This window comes from Pholis gunnellus (assembly GCF_910591455.1).
Source record: "Pholis gunnellus genome assembly, chromosome: 5".
In the NCBI taxonomy this organism is placed as follows: Eukaryota; Metazoa; Chordata; class Actinopteri; order Perciformes; family Pholidae; genus Pholis; species Pholis gunnellus.
This window is the reverse complement of record NC_136531.1, coordinates 13,026,167-13,050,374: the sequence shown is the minus strand read 5'-3', so window position 1 is coordinate 13,050,374 and position 24,208 is coordinate 13,026,167. Positions and strand designations below refer to the sequence as shown.

Genomic DNA, 24,208 nt, shown 5'->3' with positions numbered 1-24,208 from the left:
TGCTCCCGTCCCATCCGTGCAGGTTTCTGGCCATTGCCTGGAAGAGGAAAAAAACATGAAGCACCACACCTGCAGATTGGACCACAACATTGTCTGCATGCATATTATACAAGATGCAGGTCAAGCAGAAATAAAATAATCTCTCAAGTGTGCAGTGCAAACAGACAGAAACGGGGACACAATGAACACAATCATTTGACAAATCCAAAACAAGTACTATTCAGGTTGAATGGACAGAGATGTAGGCTAAATCCTACAGGCTTTGGATTGTTATCTTTAGTGAACACACTATTACAACTATTGACCTGGGCGGCTCTCAAACAATGTGAACAAGAATGCAAAGTATTTCAGTTCTAATAACAATGGAGCAGTGAATAGGGCAACCTTCTCAAAAGCTTAGTGGCCTGTGAAGCCTCCGTAACACAATTGACGGTATGGTGACATAATGAATCATTCTTTTTTTTAAACATTATATAGCCTGAGATTTTGTAAACTGAGGAGCAGCTGCACTTGCATGGCACATTTTTGACATGAGGTGATGTAAATTTGCAGTCAAGATAACACTGTAAATCAGCTTTTGGCTCCATTATGTTTGTGACAATTCTTATGATGGTGCACATCTGCATGTCAAAGATAATGTAGGTAAAACGTGAAATCCCATTTAGCTGCGCTGTTAAGTTACCTTCTCTTTTATAAGAATGGAGTGACTGTTCTTGAGGAGAAAGATGTTTCTGCTGTCATATTGATAAGTGAGAGCTGCAGCACTGACAGTTGATGGCGATGAGCATCAGCATCGAGGCAAAGCACAGCTGTAATGAGGAGAGGGTGGGGGTGCAATTCTGGAAGATTCTGCAGGAATCTTACGAGTGGACCCCATTTCATTCGTTTATTGTGGGGACTGTTTCTAGGAGCTAGGTGGGTTAGCCTTCCCTGTCAAAGCCACAACTGTGGTGGGGGACTAAAGGTATAAGGGTGAGTTTTCTCACTTTAGTATACAAGCTTGCTTGTCACCATCAACAATCTATGGGAATTTGTATACCTCTAGATGTGTTGGTTCGACTTGACGTTGCATGCTAATTATATCTCAGATGTCATTTTTTTTCTTTTCATGTAGGTTGCTAAGCTACGTAACCAGACCAGCTAACGTTAATTCAGCTGAGGAGACAAGCTAACGATATGGTACCGAATATCTAGCTAACGTTAAAACAATATAATTACAGCTAACGCACGTTAACAAACGCTGTATTTTCTGCTGGCTTCTGCTGCATACTAGCTAACCAGGCTAAGGAGAAACAACATCCTACAGTAGCTAGCTGACGTTACATCACTAGCTACCCCGCTAGCATGAATACATGCTAACATTAGCTTGGTAGCTAAACTGCAGCACTCTCATTGAATTTCGCATAGATGTAGCGCTAGCGTCGGGTGAACGTAGTGTGCAGTCCCGACTACCAGTGCTAGTCCACCTCTCCACGTTACCATATCCGAATAGTCATAACGTCTTTGACATTTCGTGCGACCCATATCAAAATAAACGCTGTTGTTCACAACATCTCTTTGGCTAACATGAAATGTTCCTGCAAGTTATATCCAAAATATCTGCAGATAATGAGCTATTATCGTTTTCTAGCCAGCGTTACCGACGGCATCTCTTTTGTTTTGTGCCATGTAAGAACCACCCTGTCCACATAATTCAACTCATCAATACGAGATCAAACGCTATCCTGCTCTTAAAATGTGTTTATTACAGAGCCAATGACTGGAACACACTGATACCTTCTCCTCACTGCAGAGATGTCAAGTAAGGACCTGGGAGTGTTTTAGCTAACGTTATGATATTAAAGTATCACATACATCAGACTGTCTCCATGAATCCATGTTAGGTGATACAATCATAACATATTCATATCTTAAGTTTATTCATGATGAACAGAGAATTGATTTAAACTCTGATTTGTTATTGATTGTTTAGAAGTATTGTTTAAAATAAATAACTGTAAAAGGGTTAGCGAAGAGTTAATGTTGGAGAATTGGAAATAATAAAATGCTGTTTCACTTGACTGATGCTGATGTTTCATTTGGTTTCCCTCACAACAGAGAGACCATCACATGCCCCGCCCCCTCCCCCCGCCCCTACAACAGTAAGCTGATGTTGCTGTTTGGACACTTCATTTAAGTGCATGATTTTAATATATGCTTTACCATACATTTTTCAAAGAACCCTGTTAAGGATCCAGACTGACTACCGCTGCTTCTGAAATGATTGTGTCTTTATTGCCTCAGCATGAATGCAAGTTTCTTTATTTTGCATTTTCCCAGTGTTTTTCATTGGTTACTTACTTTACTTTATTTTTATTTCTTTTATGTAATTTCTCATTCATATTTCTGTCTCATTTATTTCCATCAGCAAATGCCCAACACTGCCGGGTTTGTGGGCTACAACCCGTACAGCCATCTGGCCTACAACAACTACAGACTGGGAGGGAGCCAAAGCAGCAACAGTCGGGCAACGGTATGAATATGAATAGAAAACGTAAGGTGACCAAAAATGTCAGGCAGACCCAAGTGGAGAAATTAAAATCTAAATAAAACAAAACAGTTCACTTCTATTTAAGTGTGACACCACACTAAACAGTCAGCCTGCTTAGTCAAAGGAAGACACTGCAGAAACCTCATCAAGCATCAATAGCATTGGAGCTTTCCACACGATCGACCTTTGCTTTGTTCAGTGCAAATAAGATTAGATAGATATTTAAAAGAGCAGATGCTGCAGAAAAAAAGGTCCGTATGAAAAGCCTAACTGAGAATGAACATGTAATGCGTGTCACTCTAAACTCCCTCTGCTGTCTCCATCACAGTGCAGTCTGGTTAAGAGTCCATCTGTGTGCATTCAAATTCCACCTGCCTTTCAAAGACGGCATTTCTGACAGCCATGTAAAGTAACCCATGCCACCAGTGCTGCCATGGTATCACAGACTCGCTGCATGGCTCTGGCTGCTGAGCAGTAATTCAGTCGCTGCATGCAACAGTCAGTTGGCTGACTCTAATAACGGCATTATGGGCAAATCTCAGCTTAAGTTGGGTTTTTGTATTTTCCTTTCACAGTCAGCGCTATTCCTTTGTACTCTGTAGGGCTCCTCAAACTGTCATTAATAAATCAAGTTGATTGAACTGATAAAAAGTTACTTTGACGCATCTTGTATTTGACATTTTTTTTTGGGATAGTTTTATTCCATATTACAGAACATGCACCTCTAGTTTCATGAGCTGTCCTCAGCCGAGGTAAGCAGGAGTGTTTACCGGGTTGCCTGATAACTCAACAGCAACAGTGCCTTAAGGTGACTCTTTTTCTTTGTTTACCAGAATTCCTCTGGAATAAATATCCCAAAGCCGCCCAAGCCACCTGATAAGCCATTGATGCCATATATGAGATATAGTCGTAAGGTAAGTACACAGTGTGTGATTGCTGCATTTTGCAACATGATGTGCTCTGTTGGAAGACAGGGATGCTTTGCTTTTAAGATATTCTACCGTATTAGCTAAAAAAAAGTAAGATGCACATTTTGTTTCAGACACTAATAGCTGTTTATCGAGGTAGGTATCAAGCTGAATTAAGCCAGGACTGTCCACATCACATAGTGGGATTTATCAACTTGGAGATGGAGCTTAAAGCACACGGCCTCCTCTGGTTTGTGACCTCTCTGCAAAGAGATAACCACCTAAAGCCCCTCCAACCCGACCCAACTCCACACCCATGTCTGGTTCTCATCACCAGGTTTGGGATCAAGTAAAAGCCTCCAATCCTGATCTGAAGCTATGGGAAATTGGGAAGATAATCGGTGGCATGTGGAGGGACCTCACTGATGAGGAGAAACAGGATTATTTGAATGACTACGAAGCAGAGAAGGTTGGTTGTTTAACAAGGGGTGTTTATGGGAGTTTTCTGACGGGTGACCAGTAGATGTGTCTCCAACAGTTGTGGGTCCCTCCTGTCATCATTCCTTGCTTCCTAACAGTCCTGACTAAACCTCTTTCCCTATCATGTCGTAGTTGATAGAAACGAGGGCCCACGTTGTGTCTGCTTGCCGTCTCGGTTTCCTTGTCATTCCTTTCATCTTTTCCCGCCGTAGATTGAGTATAACGAGAGCATGAAGGCCTATCACAACTCGCCAGCCTATCTGGCCTACGTCGCTGCAAAAAGCCGGGCCGAGGCCGCCCTGGAAGAGGAGAGCCGCCAGAGGCAGTCCAGACTGGACAAGGGCGATCCTTACATAAGCATTCAGCCAGCGGAGGATCCAGATGGTAAGGCCACTCAGCTAAATGCTTCGTCTCCCAAGGTTTAGAGCACTGTGACAGAGCTTTATTTACTGTAGCATGACCACACAGAGTTGACACTGTGTTATATCCCCCCCCCCCTTTCTACACCGCTACATCCACATTTTTGGTAATGCTACCTTTGAAATCCCATTTCTGCTTTTAAGCTACAAAATGGAAAAAAAACGTTTATGTTTTTGCACAATTGTTTACATTTTGTAGGTATTCCTGGCATTGGTTTAGACATAATTGCAGAATTTACATTCTTTTGTCTGTTGTTTTTAAGACTCACACAAACACAACACACACACACACACACACACACACACACACACACACACACACACACACACACACACACACACACACACACACACACACACACACACACACACACACACACACATTAAACACCCAAGCCAGAAGAAGACGTTTGAGTTACACCCACCTCAAGGAAATGATGCTTGTCTGGGGTCGGGCAGGGTTACAGTAGACGATAATGATGAACAGGAAAACTACAGATAAAACCAATTGCTATTCAGAAACACCCCAGACCATAAAAATGTGAGTTTGTATCCCAGTGGGTTATGTTCTTATAAGACTGCACGTACGTCAATGATTAAATGAGAGTAAGCTCTCCGGGTGGCTACATACTCTACATTGGCTACATTGGGCTTTATTAATAAATACAGTATTTGTTGAACGTTTGTAATGGGTGTAATGTAATCGGGACAATATTTGCCATTCAGGAGGTGCCGTGTACACGTAAAATCTAATGCAACATAACCTGAAACAACATTAATCATGCAGAGTATTGTCAAAAAATATAAGAAATACCAAGTTCAACACATTGATGAGACTGAATTCTCGCACACTAACGTCAGAATGTTTTACTTGACTGTTTCCTGTTGTGGTGTTAGACCAACTACTTGAGCACCTTTGAAACTTTCAACATGGCAGGTGAGATTCATTTCTGCTCTCTTTGAAACCCACACATGGGTGCACACACAGCAGCAACTTCACGCGATGAGAGCTTTTGCTGCATCGCACAGAGGTTCAGCAAAGTTTTGCCACAACAAAGCCAAAAAGGAGTGCCTCGCATGTAATAGTGTTGAACAACAAGTTGTAATCACTGGCAAAGATGATTCTAAAAGTTACTGTATTTTTAGTCTGAATGCATTTGTAAAATATCCAATTAAATAAAAAATCCTATTTGAATTAATCTGGACTTAATTCCTTATCACTGCAGTGTGGAAGAAGTAGCCAGGGGTAATTCTTCTTGCACCATCATCCTGTATCTAAATGTCAGCAGAGTATACATTTAAGACAAAGAAGAACATTTGCTGACGAATGGAAATTGCAGACTACATCTTGAAAGTGTCCACTTACACTGGGTTATAATTAACCGCTTGTTCCATTTGCCTTACAATAACGGTTCTGCTGTGTTTGATGTATTTTCACATAATGGCCTATACTTAAGTCTCTTTCTGTATAAATATTGAGCAATATCCTCCTCCTGTTTATAGTTTCTTGATACAGCAGTATTTGCATCATTTTGTCACGAGTGTCGTAGTTTGCCTCTCAGACTTGTGACTGTGTAACACATCTCTACTCTTTGCCTTTTGACGGGCAGGTGTGTGAATATTTATTTATAACTCTGATGTTTTTTTATTTCTTCAGATTACGACGACGGGTTTTCCATAAAGCACTCGGCTGCAGCTCGATTCCAACGCAACCACCGTCTGATCAGCGAGATCCTCAGTGAGAGCGTAGTCCCAGATGTGCGCTCAGTTGTAACCACTGCTCGCATGCAGGTCCTCAAACGCCAGGTCCAGTCTCTGATGGTGCACCAGGTACGATCCCGTTGCGGTCTTCTAATCTTCACATAACGGTGGCATTTAGCACACAGCTTTTGTTTTTTATGGGTTAATAATGTAATAATCACGTGGAACCGCGTGTGTCATGTGTCACAGAGAAAATTGGAAGCAGAGTTGCTTCAGATTGAAGACCGCCACCAGGACAAGAAAAGAAAATTCATCGACGCCACAGAGTCGTTCACGAATGAGCTCAAAAGGGTACGCCATCTTTGACATCATCGTTCTGCCCGCGCGCAAGCTTCATTTGGCATGTTTACCTGTACAATGTGCAGCTCTGGTTATGTGCCAGTGCACATCTGCCTTACAGCAATCATATAGCCGTTAGTGGTTACAATGTGTAGCCCTAATAATAACCTTTGCTCTGAAATGAGATGCAGCACCGTGCAGTTGAATGCACTGTCTACTGTTCACAACAGGCGGCGCCATTTATCCTTCACAGAATCTATTCACTGACTGCGAAGTAGTATTTTCAAACATGTACTGAAACCGTGTTGTAGTTATGAACGTAACTCATTCAGTTACATTATTTAGTTACATTATGTTACTTTGTGTTCAACCGGCACATGCATGTTCAACCGATACTAAACTTTGAACAGTAAAAAGAGTGCAGCAATCGTTTCCACCTCTCTACATTAAATTCCACTTTACTGTACTTTAAAGCTGTGCTGTCTGAAGGTGGAAGTGGACATGGAGAAGATTTCTGCGGAGATCTCTGCAGCAGAAGAGACAGCTCGCAAACGAACGGCAGAACGCGATAAGGATGTAGGAGAGAGAGGCACAAGAGATGCCCCAACCTGTGTGTTGGCAGAAGAAGAAAAACACATCTGTGCCACACATGGCAATAAGTCCCAGCAAAACTCTCAAAGTGAAAGTAGCAACAAAGAAGGCGAGGAAGCAGAATCCAGCGCCACAGATACACCAGGTGAGCCACGCTGGCTTTTATTCATGGCTTTGCTGCTATCTAGCTCTCGTCATATTTTTGAACATCATGCAATCTTCTTATTTCTTTGACTCAGGGAAGCCAAAAGCTTCAGAGGAGCTCGAGACTCATCCAGGCAGTGAGGAGGGGGCATCCGAGGACAAGGAGAGCGTCCCAGAGGGAGCCATGGAGGAGGGAACCAGCGACAGTAACACAGGCTCAGAGACCACCTCTGCTCAGACAGAAGATGCCGCGACTAGTGAGCCATCAGAGGGGTCCAGCAGGGCAAAAGCAGCCCACTGAGTCCAACAAGGTTCACCAGCTGTGACCTGTAAGGCTATCATTGCGTCTGCCGGTCTCCGGTATCACCCTCTGATAACATATATTGCACAGTATCATCTTAGTTTGTCAAAGAATATGAGGAACATTTAGATGGGCTCAATGTTTTAACACGAGAGAGGACAAGAGAGGACGTTTGAGTTGAGTTTGAAAACACCAAGGCTCGCAGACATGCGCTGAATACAAAAAAAATGATAAAAAATGTAAAGCTGACAAAGCAAAGGTCCTGTATAAAATCAATGGCTGCTAAGTGAAAGCACTATATTTCCTCCACAGGCCTCATTGCCATTTGGAAGAACCCATACGAGCCGTCTTCAGCACACACCGATACATATCTCTAGCACTCTGTCTGGCAGACGCCAGACTGTCACAAATTAAGGCTGGCTATTAGGAAAAAAAAGCTGTCACATGAAACAAACATTGTTCAGTGTTATATTTAACTTTGTCCTTTGTATTGTAATGCCCTTGTTGCTTTGATTGTTATTTTTGCATGATGCAATGTTTGAAAATAAGTTGGCGCACTTGTGAAGAGTGATGCTGTGTGACCATCTCCTTGGCAGGAGAATATTTGTTTACTCTCCGTATCAGTATTACAGTGACAGTATTGTCTCAGGAGTCTGTAATCAGTAGTGGTTATTTTTGTTATTTATTATCAGCATTTTTATTAAACTTTGTGTATCGGTTGTCCCAGTTCATCCAATAAGTATATCACACGATCATCAATGCTGTACAATGCTCGACTACCAGTGTTCTCAAGTTTGCTAGCTGTCAATCAAATCAAAAGCAGTATGCTTAGAACATGTCTGTCATGATGAATATTGCAATTTTCCGTACCGTAATTGTGTACACAGTGTAACGAGGTTTGCTTAAACATGGATTTTCATGTCGTGAAACAGCTTGAAGAACAGTCATAAACATGCAGTCTTACAATGAATTTCCTTTTTGCATATTTATACCAATAAACTTTTCTACCCTGAAGAAGTTCTCGCTTCAATTGTTTTTCACAAAAACCTTTGCTGCAAAAAGGTCACAACCAAGTACGCGGTAAACAGGTATGCAGAGGCTTGTTTCAAACATTCATTGTTGCACACAACGTGCTGTGCATTCACACAGCTATTAGTCCTTTGCACAGTATAGGTAAGGGAAGTGGGTAAGATGAGAGGGAATGGTTCTGATTTCCTGTTATCAGTGCAGAACTAGCAACCTTCCTGGAAGTTCCTTGGTGTCGTTACAAAATTCAGCATTAGAGCCTAAAGGAGAGAATTAGACCTGATAGGAGATATACGTAAGCTTTAATTAAGTGTCATGTTTTCTATGAGTCAAGCCTCCCATAGCATGGAGTAATGATCAGACTTCATAGTGCTGTAGTTTCAATGTGACAGATGTCGCCTGCAATGCAACTTGCCACATTTTGTTCCGTGCGGTTACCACTGCCTCAAGCGAAAGCAAGAAACCACAACCGCAGAGACACAGGTGTGCAGAAGCCTGTGTAGAGCTCATTGTAGGCCTCATCTGCTGTCCAGCACGACAACTGTCTCCATAAAACTACACACTGTACAATGTTGCAAAAGGAAAGAATGTTGGAAATACAAGCAAATAACTCCCGGTTTTAACAGAATTATCTTTTTAAGAACAGCAAGCTGTCTCTCTTCATATTTTATTAAATACGGTATAAAACTATATGATGACTTAATATTTACTCGTGAGGTAAAAATAACAGTTTGAATGTTAAGTGCTATAGTTGTACACACTGAAACCCCCAAAATTAGTCTGGCAAACTGGGTTAATGTGCATTGCTGCATTTCTTTTTTTTTTTTTTTTTTTTGGTGCAAAAACTAAAATAAATGGTGACTTTACAGGTACAACAATGTTAGATATAGAGATAAAATACACAAGGGCAGACAAAGAACAGGTTGATCTACAATTAACATAAGGCACACACGCGATAAGGAGCTAGAGGACCGTCGACCCCACACATATTAACGATACACACAGACCCACTCAAGGACATTTTTTCGCAAATTTACCCGAGTTACGTTGGTGTGTCATGTATGAGTGTGCGGATAACGTGTGCATGATTTGCGCATGATTAGCTTAGTCTATAAGAGTTTATTTTACCGCAAAAAAGAAGAAGTTTTTGGTTCACATTTTAGTTGGAGTCTGTGGTTTCCTCACATGATACGGGGCTGAGGAGAAAAAAGTTTCACAGAGACAGTTGTTTTTTTCATTTCAGCAAAAGGGAAACCACCATCAAACACAGACATCAACTCATCTGTGTTTAGTGGCTTTAGGTGCAGCGTACTACTCTCAGTCAACATGACTTGCGTCAGCGGTGAGTACCTTATTAGAGTTTAACTAAGATAGTTAAAAGGATGTTGTATTTACTTTTGTGAATGAATGCATGTTAAATGCAGGCTAAAATAGCTTTCTGGAATCAAATTAACTAATAGATATTGTGTCAACCATCAACTACATGTAAAGTGTCAATGGGTAAAATGATTGAACACTGGTGTCAATGTTTCAGCCTCTGTAGTAGCAGCTTTTATTTAAAGAGCAGACTGATTGATAGCCGCACACAACACGGCAACAGAGACGTGTTTTGTAGGTTAACGTGTGTGTTAATGAGTAAGAACTGTACGTCTGTAGTTGTTTATCAGCCAACATTATTTTTGGAGTAGCCCAAATCTGCCAACCGTTCTCAGCGCTAAATGGTCATATTTGCTTCTTATAATTTAAAAAAAACAAAAACAGATATCTGTCTCATCTCGTTTGCCAAATAGCAATTACCGTCATATACCCTGTAAAGAACACATATGGAAGTTTTACCAATATCACGTTATATGGAGTCTGTATTGAAGTGTAATAATGATTAACAAAAATGCAGAAATAAACTACTGACTAAAACCACATTACCACAGGAAGCATTTACAATAAGCACGGCAGTGTCACTAGTAATCTGAAAACACATTCAAAGAAGGTCAGTTTACTAGTCTGTGCTTGGACACTACACATTAACTGGGTTTATGTATTTTAAAATACGTACATGTACCAGGCAGGTAGGGGCTAATGGAGAGATGCTATATATAGCATTATGGCTAGTGTAGCAATTTTGGAGTTTAACTCATACGAGGGAGTAAAATTCAAGATATTTAGGGGTTTTTTTTCTTCAGTTTTGACCCTTCTTTTGTAAATCTGTCTCTTACGAGTACCTTGACATTATGGGATTGCAGCAGCACTTTAACTGATCATTCTATTGCTCTCTAACATTACACATAATAGTCGTCTATACAGCTTATTAAGGATATTGTCCATCATGCTATTACAGTGCTTGGTCTTCTAAAAATGTATTCATTTGTTTTTCAGATCTCCCAAACCTTCTGCCAGCTGTGCTCATACTGCTAATGAGTTTCAAGGTAAGATTAAAACACAAGTGCAGCACAATCTTATTAGAGTTATAAACATGAAAGATAACAAGATGTTAACACATTCGTAGCAATTTGTATCCACATCGTATTTGTTTGTATCAGAGGGGAAAATAGCAGGCAGCAGGTAACTAACCACGACCTCCCCCTCACAAGCAACATTTTCCTCTAAGGAAGTGGTTGAAAAGGTGTACCAAAAACAAAAAACGTGTTGGTTATTTGCTCTGCTTTACTTGCTGTTATCTGATCATTTAATCTGACTTTGATTCCAGTGTACCACGTCTCAAGATGAATTCAATAAAAGCATCACTAACCTCACAGACTATGACTTCCGCATCATGAACTACCTGGACGATAACTCCAGTGTGGATTATAATGATTATATTGAGCTCTGTGTGAAAGAATCCAACCGCCAGTTCCGCAGCTGGTTCATGCCTACCTTCTACTCCATCATCTGCTTTCTGGGGCTGGTAGGGAACCTACTTGTCATCCTCACCTTCTTCTACTTCAAGCGCCTCAAGACCATGACGGACGTGTACCTGCTCAACTTGTCCTTTGCGGACCTGCTCTTTGCTCTGTCGCTCCCCTTTTGGGCAGCCAACTCCATGACAGAATGGGTGCTGGGTCTGGCGGTGTGTAAAGCCATGCACACTATTTACAAGGTCAGCTTCTACAGCAGCATGTTCATTCTCGCTTTCATCAGCGTGGAGCGCTACTTCGTCATCGCCAAGGCCGTCTCTGCTCACCGCTACCGCACCCAAACTGTGTTTCTCAGCAAGGTGTCATCAGTTGCCATCTGGGTGATGGCACTGATCTTCTCCATACCAGAAATGAGCTACACCACAATCAACAACAACACCTGCACCCCTTACTCCAGCACTTCTGACATGCTCCGCGTCAAAATACAGGCCAGCCAGATTGTTTTGGCTTTTGGCCTCCCGCTCCTGGTCATGACCATCTGTTACAGCAGCATTGTCCAGACCCTTTGCCAGGCTCGTGGCTTTGAACGCAATAGGGCCATCAAGGTGATTCTCGCTGTGGTAGCTGTCTTCCTGTTCTGCCAATTGCCTTATAACCTGGTCTTGATTGTTAACACAGTTGTCATATCAAAAGGAGGATCCAAAGACTGCAACTATGAGAACAATGTCCTTTATGTCACCGATGTCACCCAGTGCATAGCTTTCCTGAGGTGCTGCCTGAACCCCTTCGTCTACGCCTTTATTGGCGTCAAGTTTCGTCATGACCTCCTGAAGCTACTGAAGGACTTGGGCTGCATGAGCCATGCCTGGTTCATCAGGTATACCAGGGGCAGGAGGAGGAGCTCAGGGGCCACCGAAACTGAGACCACCACCACGTTCTCTCCTTAAAGCTGTTTCAGTATAAAAAAACGCCAATTCATTCCTGCAGACCACACAGTGGACTATTGAACATTAGAATAAAAGTCTCAACTAAAACGCAAAACATCATACATGTACATAGCAGAGGTTAAATGACAATTGGGTTTTTGTTGTTTTTTGTTGTTTGTCTCTTGTTAGTGTTTATTCTCATCAGTTATGACGAAACAAGGCTTTGGTTATTTGTTTGTGTTGGTTACAGTGTACAGTATTTCAAGAAATTCACAGTGTTAATGAAAAACTCAACCATCTGAAGAACACCGAATCATGTCCAATAAACTGAACAAATCAAAGTCTCTTTTCTGTGTTCTAAACAATTTGTAATATTGAAAAACAAACCAATAAGATTAGAATCACTGAAGACTTTAAAGTGGTGCATTGACAGAATTACTATGGATTTAATAAATAAAAAAACACATTAACTTATGCTCAGAAACATCGATAAAATATAGGAAAAATTGATCCTAATATGTGTTATGAAACACAACAAGGTTTTCTGGCATAGCCCCCGTTGGGAAACTGTTTGCAGATTGCATAACAACCAGAAGACATTTCTCAAAGGACGCTAATGATTTATACTTCTACAGCAGTGCCCGTTCTGTCCGGGCCAGGAGCATGTAGTGCTGAGGCAGATGCATGTCATTTCTTTTTATTTGGATGTGCTGTTTTTAAATTTTTTAGGCAGTGATCCCACCTCCTTGTGCTCAAGTTCAATCAAACTTCTGTGGCGCCTGGCGCGTATAGGCACATTTTTTATGAGGGGCGCGGAAGCTCTGTGAAAGGTTTTTGGCCAAAGTATAAATTAGGCATAAGGCTTAAAGTTACAATGTGTAACACTAGGACACACGGAAGGTTTGCTGACCCCTTGGGGAGTCTGGGAAGTCCAGGATCGGACCCCTGGAGCTGGTATTCTTTTAATTTGAGTTGCTAAACCAAAAAGAAACACAGATTTAAGTTTGCTTCGAAGAAAAGGAATGGCAAATGCAGCATCCTGAAGTATTTTACACACCAGATATCATCATTAATCCAGAGATCACTTTAAGGTTAGAGGAGGCAGAAACTTCCAGAGCACACTGACTTGCTTTATTAAAAAAATGTACCAAGTTATCCCATGCTGTTAAACACACCAGAATGCACAGTGTGCAGGTTCACTGTAAAGAAAATTATATTTTTTACATTTAACATAAAAAAAGCTTACTTCACAGGTGCAGCTTGAGTTGGGTCATGATACATGCATGTTTACCTTCACACGGTGAATAAAATCGAAATATTCAGTAGCACTAATAAACTCACCACCATACTGGCTTTGTAAAATCTTCTACTTCAAAATCCTCTACTACATCATCAGTAAAATCAGAACAAATCTGATATAAAGCTAATTTCAGATTGTGATGATGAATGATAATGCAACACGCAGGATCAGCGGAGTTAAGCTCCTGCTTGTTTCAACGATTCCTACAACACAGCATTCTCTGCAAACACTCTCCACAGCTACTGTATGCACTCGCCAGGGTTATATTTCATCATGCTAACGTTGAAACAGCTGTGAGTAAGTGTTTACACAACATTACAATGCTGTGGAATAATGTCACATGTCTCTTTTGAAGCACTTTCTTTCGTACAGTCAAAGGTGTAAAAAAAACCCACCCCTCCAGTCATAAACTTTACACTGCTATGGTGACATCATCAGCCGGAGCCGCAGGGATTAATGATCCTCACTGCTGATAGGCTCACAGGGAAAAGGGTTGGGATTGTATTAATAAAAGCATGCAACGCACGAAATGTTGAGATAATACAGTGAACAGTCCAAGAGTAAAACATTACAACTGCAGAATCTTAACTAGAAGAAAATAAGGTAAGATGACCTTTCTTTACCTCAACTTAATAAGATATACAATCAGTTGCAGTTAAACTGTGTCTATTATTATTATCATTATTACTCCAGCAGTTATTAGCAGGGACATAAAAAGCTATTTTAAAGCAAATTAGGATGCTCCACATGTATGCTCTTGTTTCCTCAAATGAAATAAATAAATAAATGAAATGAAATGCATTCTTGTATTACAGCTCATATGCCCATTGTATTTCATGGCACGCTATGTTATTGACCAAGATGAGGAATTGTAAACCTAAGTGGGTGCTGCTCAACATTTTTGAAAAGATCTGACTATTAACTAACAAGCAGATTTTGTCTGTAGACTACTTAAAAGAAATGTTTTGGCTGTTTATGGAAAACACTATTGTAGTTACGGCAACCACGAGTCACCTGGGTGACTCATTGAGCACCACTCCTCGTCTGAAACATGGTGAGGGAGACACATTATGATCTGACCATCCCTCATATGACACACCCTTACTGAACAGCTATTCATGCTGATATCAGCATTGAATTGAGACATTTACTCAGCTTGTGTCATTATTCATCGTGTTGTTTGTTGGATGGATTGAGAAACATGAAAAGCCTTGCGCTACATGTACTGACTTATGCACCGAATCCAACTGTTTACTACTGTCAAGTTAATTTAGCTTAAAAGGGAATCTTTGACACCTTATTATGTGGAAGTCCAATCAGCGTTGGTGAATAAATGTAGTCGATTTTGACCAAAGCTGAGTTTGCAGCTGCAAAATCTGTTGTGCTTCCTGCATCCAGCGCCGTCATTTGCTGTGACAGTGACGTAGTGGAATGCAAGGAAGAGCTACAGGCTGCTATTTCAGCTTGGATTTACTGTCTGTGCCTCTGGGATATTCATTTGAGAGTATACAGCCGAAGGAATGCAGCAGTGAGAGTCCGAGGTTCTGCTCCACAGGCAGGAAAACTCAGCTTTCTCTGTCAGTATAGCACAAAGTGAGTAATTGATTGCGTTAATTGACTACATTTACCATCAGCACTAATTGGACATCCACATCATAGGTGGCGAATTTTCCTTTAAAATCCAGTGAATGAGCTAATGAAATATATGTCAATACTGAAAAAAATGTTTATCTATCACATCTATTGAAGAACATATTTTATTTAAATCTGGCAGCTGCAAATTGCTTTTCCACTGCAAATGTTGGGAAGGTGTTGATTTACTAAAATAAGGCAACAATGAAAAACTTGAGATAGGTGTTTATGCATAGTGTAACAGTGGCCAAAATGCACTAAATTATCTATAAATATGAGTATCTGGGGGGCGGGGGGGGGGGGGCTTTTAATGGGTCTGTTTTGCAAAAAAGGACAAAGGTAAGGCTATCCTTCCAGTAAAGAAGGTGTGACTGAAGGTGTAACTGATCTCCCTTCATTGTATCTCATGTCTGCAGTAGTCCCAGAAGACTGTGAGCTCTCCTAACATGATGCCTACAGCTAAATGTATGTCCCAAATGATACCCAATCACATCCTGAGAGTGGGTCAAACTATCCGTCTGGACTCGGGGCCGCAGGAGACAGTCAATCAACATCCCAGTGTCACGGAGCCCAGCAGTAACCATGGTGACACTGATCTTGATATTTCCCTGGATAATCTCAACCAGCTCATCCTGGAACTGGATCCGACATTTGAACCTCTTGACGTCAACAAAAGTCCTTTGTGCATCAGCCCTCCTACAGGTACAGTGCGGCTGTAAAGCCACTTCTCTTTGTTTCTACACTTTTCAAACTTTTATTGCCATATTATGTCTCTTACTTAAAACACATCAATGAGGTCAACAAAGGGCAACACATAACAGCCTCCAACCTACTCGGGTGTGAAAAAGAGCATGATAAACCACTGTCACCATTACAGAACAAATAGTTGCTCATATGCTGGGACTTTGGGAATGTAGCCTTCCTTTTTGAGATGGTTTTAATTTGTCTAAATCATGGGGTAATTGCACCACTTCAGCTATTCTGGGATTACTGCCCAGACTAGTACCACGCCCTGCACATGTTGGGCTGCAGACACAGAGAAGCTCACTGAAGTAGACCGAAGGTGGTACGGGGGTGTCTTCACTCAGACCTGCGCTGATCAGAAAGTGTGTACAAGAGTCAACAAAGTATAAATGGATTTCCTGTTGCTCATCTTGTCTTGAAAGATGAGACAGAGTGCTTAAAGTAAAGGAAATCAAGCAACAGAGATGAGAAATCAGATGAAGAAAGGTTCATTTCATCAGTTAAAACAGTTAAAGAGAAAAAGAATGCGCTAAGATTAGTGCTTCTTTATCATTGTTGCAAAATACAGTATTTCGCCTTTGAAACAACACTCACCACGGCCACTGCCAGTAGTCTCAGACACATTTATATATTTCTGTCTCAACATTAGTCATTAATGAGTAACTGCGGTTGCAGACGACCACCAGTCACACATTGCCCACAGGCTTCAGTGTTTTCCTGAGGGCATGAACTCACTCAGCGCCCATTCACACAGTGAGGCCGACAGATCCCTGAAGAACAAGTTGGGACTCCTCTAGGGGATTTGGTATCATTGCAACACCAGAAATGCACAATTCAAAGAACATATTTTGGAAGGAATGATCTGAGCTGTGCAAGCAAGTACCTGCATGACAAATATGGAAGTCTTTATTAGGAGATTTTGCAACTAAGCGTTTACATATGGAGGCCAAGCCCTTTTGCTGACAAAAAAAAAGACATGAAATAAGCAAAAACAAGCAACACGCAGGGTTTTTCCACATTATCCGTTTCCAGTGTGTTAGCTAACACTTCCCTCTCCATTCACAGACGACTCAGATGAAGATGTCTCCCACTGCGTGTTGGTCCCTAGGGGATGTTCTCCCTGCCCCACTGTGGTCCCATCTGTGTCACCCAGTATACCCATCCCTACATACAACAGTGCCCGCTGCAGTCCCCATGGCACACTGGTGTTCTCCAGCTCCCCTACATCCTCCCTGCCTCCGCTGCCATGTGGCAGTGCAGCCCGACGAAATCCCTCACCGAAATATGACGCAACCTTTTCCCAAGGATCCCTGCGCCTGTCATACTCCAACAGAAACAGTGGCGTCTCGCTACTCTCCATGTCAACATGCTCAGACACCAGCTACATCCTTGGCAGGTACAAATCATAATCAAAGCCAGTCCAAAAGATGAATCTCTAACATGTAGTGACTTCTAAATATGCAGCAAAACCTTAACTCTACTGTATTAAGAAGCTGACCAAACAGGAAAATGTAACCGTTTATTTCAAGAAACAATGTGGTGCCATCAATAACAGACGGTTAGAACGTTTCTCCTTCTCTGTGATGTTGAAGTTTACTAGTACACCGTGTTGATCTGTATATTTGTATTACATCCTCTTTCTCCCTGCGTAGCAACCTGTCCTTGGCCAGTGAAGACGCTGACTCCCAAGACTTCATCCAGTGGGATGGGTCCAGAACTACAGCATTTGAGAACAGGCACAGCCCAGACAAGCCCCCGCTGTTCAAGCGAGGACACCTGCAGGAGCTTCAAGCCAAAGGAGGACAGAAAAGTCCTGCTTTATTCTCTCGGTCTTTGAGTGATATTCCTGTAGTGCTAGTCAACGGTGAACCACAGCCGGATCTGCACATCCAGTCTGCTGGACAAGAAGTTGATTTAATGCAGACCGTCCACGTGTCTAACTCAAAGCCATTGTCTCCTCACAGTGAGTCACGTGTCTCACAGTAGTCTATTTTAGTGGCAGCTACCGTATGTAAAACAGTATTTGACCTCACTATCATATTTTTGTGGTTGCAAAAGGTTTCCAAGCCCGTTTTAATGGCAGCCAGCCCTCAATGAAGTTCGTCATGGACACTTCAAAGTTTTGGTTCCGTCCACATTTCAACAGAGCAGAAGGTGAGAACCTCAACACATTACTCCAGAAATAACTCTGTGAAGACGCAATAATAGCTTTACTTCAGCTCTGACGTTATCTTGCAGTATCTACACTATCATTTCCTTCAGGGGTGTAGGACTACTCTGCAGTACCGATACACACATTTGCAACTGTCTCAAGGTCTTTTCTGTGATGTTTCATTCATTCCAGCTGAAGCTCTGTTAAAGGACAAGAAAGCAGGAGCATTTGTGGTGAGAGACAGCACCTCCCACAGAGGCAGTTTCGGTCTGGCTATGAAGGTGGACCAAACGGCCGCCAACATCACGGCTACCACCAACCCAGGTAAACCTTTACTGACAGTGCAGTGGCTTGCCCTTAGGACACATTTTGAATCACATGCTGTTATAAAAGTCACAGGGGTGTTTGGTCAGATACAGCAAAGAGAAGGTCATGAATGCCACAACTACCACAATCACAGACAAACGACGTCGTGAACATAGTGTGCCATAGAGCAGCTGTCGTCATTTGCCTATAAACAGGAGTTTGGAAGGAGCAAGGAATCACTTACCCAACTGTGCTGATGTGAATGGGCATGTCTGATGACCTCCAGCTATCTGTGGTGAGGCAGGAGACAGTGCTGTTATGTTTTTCCACCCACAGTATACGCTGTGTAAACACGAAAGAAAACCCGCTGTTTATGGCACTCCAAGCAATCAAAAAGGAAACTAGAATTACTGCCTCGTGGTTGTATGCCTCCGCCAACCAGTCATGTTGCAGTTTATGTCCATGTCTGTCCAACATGTCATCACTTCATCATTTTATCCAATTAGACATTTGTGTGGGATTATCAAATCTTGAGTTATGGCCAAAAACGTGACCACCAAATTCTAAACAGTTCATCCTTGAGTCCAAGTGGACATTTAGAATTTTTTAAGAATTTCCCTCCAGGCATTCCTGAGATATTGCGTTAATGAACCAGACGGATAAACCCAAAACATAATGCATTCGCGTGGGTGGCAACTGTGGTGGGGGCAGCTCAGTGATATAATGAGGTAGAAGCTGCAAGAGCTGGCACATTGACGGGCCGATGAACACTGAGATCACAAACAAGTGCAAACTTGGAAATAACACTCAAATGAAAGAGTACTAAATAGAAACATATTTTGAATTTAATTTATAAGAGTCAACAGACACTGGCAGATGGAGTAGACGGGTATAGAGGCATTCCTGAAGAGCAGCGTTCATGTGTTTTTAGTGATCTTGGTATATTGTTCAAGATGAATTAGATTTTGTGATTCAATGCCCCATGTACAGCAACCGACAGAATCATCTTTTTGAAAAAAATGTTGGTTGTCTGAAGCTAATTTGTTATGTTGGCTTTTTAATGAGTTGGCGGTGAGATCATCTTGGTGTTTGTTGTTGTTTACAGTCTTCTCAGCCCATATGTTGCTCAGGACATTATAAATCAATAAGTTAAAATAATCAAAATCTATATATTTGAAATTGATCAGCCATAAGCCATGAAATAACTGGCAGTGCCATCACTTTTATGTATCAATATATTTTTTCTAACAATTGTCCTTTCATCTAAACAGCAGAGAGCAGCTCAGATCTCGTCAGACACTTCCTTATTGAATCATCAGCTAAGGGCGTACGTATCAAAGGCTCTTCTCAGGAACCATACTTCGGTAAGTAAAGGTCAACAACAAGACCTCTTTGTTGCACATAATCTATAAGTGATTAACTTCCTTCTCAACTCACTCAAAATGCTCAAAGTACTCAAAGTTGAGTACACACCTTGGTCTGGCTGATCATGTCTGCCACACCAGCACTGAGTCAGCCATGTCGGGCCTTTTAACATGTGGGTGGGCGGGTAGATCTTTTTCTTTATTCAGTATGAGTTCACAGGGTGTGTTCTCACACCCACAGAGCCATTATCACGGTTTATTGTGGCTCTCTTTCTTATGTGGTTCCACAGAATGATATCTCTATCGTGAAATCTATCTGCACTGGCTCTGTAAAACCACCACACAGCAATCTGAACCAGATTTAGTTTTCAATTCCACCTTAAAAGTGTATATATCATGTAAAAAAAAAAGAATCCAGATTTTTAAAACTAGATTGATCCTGGAATGAACCAATGGATTAAAATACATTTAAAAAACAACATTTCTATGCACACCAAGAAAACAACCTACAGAAAAAAACTATACAGCACTAATAATCATAAAATCTCCCCCTCCTCAATTACATGTTAAAATAATGCCATTGAAATATTACATTTTTAGTCAGACCTTTTGTATTTCAAAATAAGACAATGGTTTCTTTTTAGAACTTGTACTTAACCAAAGCAATGCTTTTGTGTTATCTCTGCAGGTAGCCTCTCTGCCCTGGTTTACCAGCACACCATTTCTGCCTATGCTTTACCTGGTAAATTACTGCTCTACACCAGAGGTAGGTCATATTGCAAGACACAGGATGTTTCTTTGTCTGTGTGTGTGTGTGTATGTGTGTGTGTGTGTGTGTGTGTGTGTAGATAAATGAAAACCCTTATCTCTTTGCCTACACAGATCTGGGCGTAGCAGAGGAGAGCGCAAATCACAAACCAGCATCAGAGGACAAGAGTAGAACAGGTGGGACAAATCAATAAATAATAAAGAATACAAACCCAAATTGTTCACATTAGCATGCACATTTTACTAGCACTAAAAAATGTAACAAAGCATTTAGTTAAAACTGATCATTTCTAACAGCCATAATAATTCCCTCACAGACTCTTCTTATCTGTGATGTGGCTCACCCAGAATCTTGAGTGGAGCGAAGCATTAGCTAATTAGTGGTATTGATTACAGCTGTGCCGCTTTACCTGTTATGATGAGTTAAGGTATTGGCTGTGAATAAGAAGAGAATAGACCTGTCCATTGGAACTGCATTGAGAAAAGGCAATTGGATCAAAAGGTTACTAAGCAACAAATATATGCTATGTACGTACATTTGGGCCAAATCATATTTCAAATGACCTGTTTATGTCTGCTTTTCTTATAAGAATTAAAAGAAAAATGCTGATTGACCAACAACCCGGGAGGGAGTTTCATTTACTTAAATGTATTACCCTACATATATAATGACATGTGCATGTGCATTCAACCTCTATTCCTAATCTAACCTCCAAAATATTTGCCTTTTCCATAGCTTGCAATTTTGTCTACCTGAATGCTGTCCACACCGAGATGCTGACGGGCCCATGTGCAGTGCAGAAAGCGGTGTGCTCTACACTTGAGAAGGCCCCGGGTTCCTTCATACCAACCATAGTCAACCTGAAGGTGTCTTTGAAGGGCGTCACACTGACAGATATCAACAGGAAGTAAGAAAACACACATCCTGTTATCCTGCTGCTGAGATTTTACTTACAGTGCACAACAAAATCGTGGTGGTTTGTGTGCAACATTTTGTCAAAACTGACATAATAATTTCCTCACAGACTCTTCTTCAGACGCCATTACCCTGCTCACCTGCTTAGCTACAGTGGTGAAGATCCAGACAATCGACTGTGAGTATACAGCAACAAGTTATGAAATCAAAGGCCTTTATTTTGAAGAAAATACACTCTTATGTGACATTCATTATGGTTGCATTGTCTTTTATGTCAGTAACATATAAAGAGCAGATCACTATTAGTACTCCTTGGTTATTTGTCTATTTGTTGTTATTATACATATGTATTTACTGTATAACAAGTAACTTATCACATTAAGGATGGCTTAGTTCTATTTTGTTGTCCCTTAAGTCAAGCAGCGAGCAAGCAAGCACAATACCAGGGCTGAAACTGGCACATCTAAATGGAGGCCAGAAGTCATTAATGTTATGCCATACATTAATGCCACAGTGGCGACTGTAGCTAAGTGGCGATCAGGGCCGTAGTTCTATCAGAAGATTGGCGGTTCGGTCCCCAGCTCTGGCTTCACTAGTCGCATGCTGAGGTGTCCTTGAGCAACACACTTAACCCGAAAATCGCTCCCGTAGCTGTGCCCACGGTGTATGGATAGAATCTGAATTGTAAGTCGCTTTGGATAAAAGCGTCTGCTAAATGACTGTAATGTATTAATTACACCTGTGCGTCTCCTTATTATGATGTCAAAATATCAGCAGTGAAAACGATACATCTGTCAAACAAAACATTTTTGTCAACATATTGTAATCTTAAACTTTCTTTTTTTACTCTTACAGGTGGTTGAAAGGCTCCAGTTTTGGTGCAAGGTAATTTTGAACTGTAATTGCTTACACAGTCAGACAAATGTTTTGTATTTAACCTTAAATTCTGCGTATTGCTCATACGACGAGCCATAGTAAAGCCTCCCAAGTTGCAGGCTCACATGCAATACTTACATTTTAGACTTTAAGGTGGCAATAGTAAAGTTTTTTGCTTTAACAGTATGAAGTAGATGTTGATTGCACAATGTAATGGCTATAGAACGATGAATCCATTGGTGTTTAGATTGGTTCCCTATAAGTCTTGCTGTCACTTTGCAATTCTGTCGGCCACCGGGAACAATCGCCCAAGAAAATGAAGGCTCCGTTTACAGCATAAAGGAAGTGCGTCAACCATTGTGCAACCAAAACAGGAAGGGGACAGAGTTTGTGTTTTCCACGGTATCGATCGGTATCTGTCTCCAGTTGCCGAAGAGTATCAACATAAGTTCTTTGCAATTTGTTGCAATCCGTTGTAGCAAAAATGACGGAACCGGAGTAATTGTGGAAAACAAAATGGAGTGTGTCCTGTGCAGTGTTGACAACTGCAATGAAAGTAGTTAGCACTAGCTCTAAAAGGCGGCAGATGACGTCATGTACTCATTTGCATATTGTTGACGTGAGCGCACATAAAGCTTATTGGTTGGCAGTGAGGGAGAGACTGCCTGTGCGTGATGCAAGAGGAGAGGGAGAGACAGCTTGCTGTTTGCAGAGAAGCTGTGGACTGCGATTATTCTGAGCAGCATTGGGAATGAATACAAATATCATATATCTGAATATACTGTATATCTTGCAGTTTCCCTGATGGTCTGAATAAATTGCTAAGTTTGTCGCTAGTATTAGCCACCGGAGGAAACCAAAAAGTAACCTTTGCAACACCAATAATACCACTTAGAAACTAAGGGGGAGTAGAAAGGTTTTCTATTGCCACTTTAAAAAAACACTTCTTTTTGAACTTTGACTAATTTAATCTAATCAAGTGTTTTTTTTGTCCCAATAGGATGTTTGGCTTCGTGGCGAAAGGTGTGGAGGCTGGCATGGAGAATGTATGCCACGTCTTTGCAGAATATGACCCTCTGCAGTCATGCAACAAAGTTATTGAGATTATTCAGGCTGCCATAGCCAAGCCTTAGACACACAAGGACGGAGACAACATGATCTTAAGACCTCACCTACACTGTTTGTCTCACACTGTACTTTTCTCAAGTAACCTGTCCAATATGGTGGTCATGGTAAGTCTCTGCTGCTGTTGTTAAACTGGATAAATTACTGTTTCTGCCAGACACAATACCATCAAAATTTGATTAAGAAGCGCTTTGGACGATACCGACTCGTACCACGGTCACCTGATTAAAGTCATATTGAAAAGACAGATGTAACTGTATATACATATATGAAGATGTACAAGACTGAACTGCTGTCAAGCAAGAACATAACAGACAAGGAACCAGCAACATATGATTGTAATTAAATGGCACACTGCTGCTGTTAAAATAATGTCCAACCAGTTTGTAAATATGTTAAAACAAATTAAACAATATTTATGTAATTTTTGATATATGAAGCTCCCAAAAAATATTTCAGTGTAAAATGTTGTAGAAAATGCTAGAAACCAACACCTACATAGAGGTTAGGGTATGGTTAACTCATTTGTGTAATCTGATGTTGAATCTGCACTAGGCGATTAATTATAGTGATGTGATGATAGTGATTTGATATGAGGGATTTTGAAGGTTCTGTTAATAGACTAGAAGAAAACTGAACAAGTGTCACGTCCTTTCATTTCAAAGCACAAATGTTACATATTCCCTATAGTTGTATTGTCCAGAATATTTATTATACGGCACTGTAAACTATTTCTTCTCTGTATATTCATGTTTTGTTTTTTTTCAAATTGTTATGATGAGAAATAAACATGTTGAACTTGGGTGTG

At 41.1% G+C, this 24,208-nt stretch overlaps 3 protein-coding genes across 3 annotated transcripts; all 3 read left to right on the top strand.

The window, feature by feature from the left end:
- The first annotated feature begins 907 nt into the window (after nucleotides 1-907).
- On the top strand, nucleotides 908-7,490 carry LOC306696690 (SWI/SNF-related matrix-associated actin-dependent regulator of chromatin subfamily E member 1-like). Its single transcript, XM_079160360.1, has 11 exons — nucleotides 908-972; nucleotides 1,751-1,801; nucleotides 2,098-2,141; nucleotides 2,408-2,512; nucleotides 3,364-3,444; nucleotides 3,776-3,907; nucleotides 4,131-4,302; nucleotides 5,995-6,167; nucleotides 6,288-6,389; nucleotides 6,852-7,113; nucleotides 7,208-7,490. Exons 2-11 carry the CDS (start codon nucleotides 1,795-1,797, stop codon nucleotides 7,411-7,413), a joined length of 1,284 nt encoding a protein of 427 aa, XP_079016486.1. The 5' UTR covers nucleotides 908-972; nucleotides 1,751-1,794; the 3' UTR covers nucleotides 7,414-7,490.
- A 2,269-nt stretch (nucleotides 7,491-9,759) lies between these two features.
- On the top strand, nucleotides 9,760-12,552 carry ccr7 (chemokine (C-C motif) receptor 7). The gene is made up of 3 exons (XM_079160231.1): nucleotides 9,760-9,781; nucleotides 10,813-10,862; nucleotides 11,144-12,552. The coding sequence occupies exons 1-3, from the start codon at nucleotides 9,766-9,768 to the stop codon at nucleotides 12,236-12,238; spliced, it is 1,161 nt and encodes a 386-aa protein (XP_079016357.1). The 5' UTR covers nucleotides 9,760-9,765; the 3' UTR covers nucleotides 12,239-12,552.
- Nucleotides 12,553-14,064: 1,512 nt separating this feature from the next.
- On the top strand, nucleotides 14,065-24,202 carry LOC306695655 (tensin-4-like). The gene is made up of 13 exons (XM_079158958.1): nucleotides 14,065-14,120; nucleotides 15,566-15,851; nucleotides 16,959-17,289; nucleotides 17,546-17,856; nucleotides 17,952-18,047; nucleotides 18,238-18,369; nucleotides 19,623-19,715; nucleotides 20,404-20,481; nucleotides 20,598-20,660; nucleotides 21,220-21,391; nucleotides 21,509-21,577; nucleotides 22,255-22,284; nucleotides 23,276-24,202. Exons 2-13 carry the CDS (start codon nucleotides 15,596-15,598, stop codon nucleotides 23,406-23,408), a joined length of 1,764 nt encoding a protein of 587 aa, XP_079015084.1. The 5' UTR covers nucleotides 14,065-14,120; nucleotides 15,566-15,595; the 3' UTR covers nucleotides 23,409-24,202.
- Nucleotides 24,203-24,208: the final 6 nt, after the last annotated feature.

What these genes read in the sequence shown, in the direction of transcription:
- LOC306696690 (XM_079160360.1), top strand. An exon ending in GCCAGCGGAGGATCCAGATG is followed by an intron (nt 4,303 to 5,994) that starts GTAAGGCCACTC and finishes TTATTTCTTCAG; the next exon opens with ATTACGACGACGGGTTTTCC. An exon ending in AGTCTCTGATGGTGCACCAG is followed by an intron (nt 6,168 to 6,287) that starts GTACGATCCCGT and finishes CATGTGTCACAG; the next exon opens with AGAAAATTGGAAGCAGAGTT.
- ccr7 (XM_079160231.1), top strand. An exon ending in TACTGCTAATGAGTTTCAAG is followed by an intron (nt 10,863 to 11,143) that starts GTAAGATTAAAA and finishes CTTTGATTCCAG; the next exon opens with TGTACCACGTCTCAAGATGA.
- LOC306695655 (XM_079158958.1), top strand. Translation starts at nt 15,596, where the DNA reads ATGATGCCTACAGCTAAATGTATGTCCCAAATGATACCCAATCACATC. An exon ending in GTGCATCAGCCCTCCTACAG is followed by an intron (nt 15,852 to 16,958) that starts GTACAGTGCGGC and finishes CTCCATTCACAG; the next exon opens with ACGACTCAGATGAAGATGTC. An exon ending in GAAGATCCAGACAATCGACT is followed by an intron (nt 21,578 to 22,254) that starts GTGAGTATACAG and finishes TTACTCTTACAG; the next exon opens with GTGGTTGAAAGGCTCCAGTT.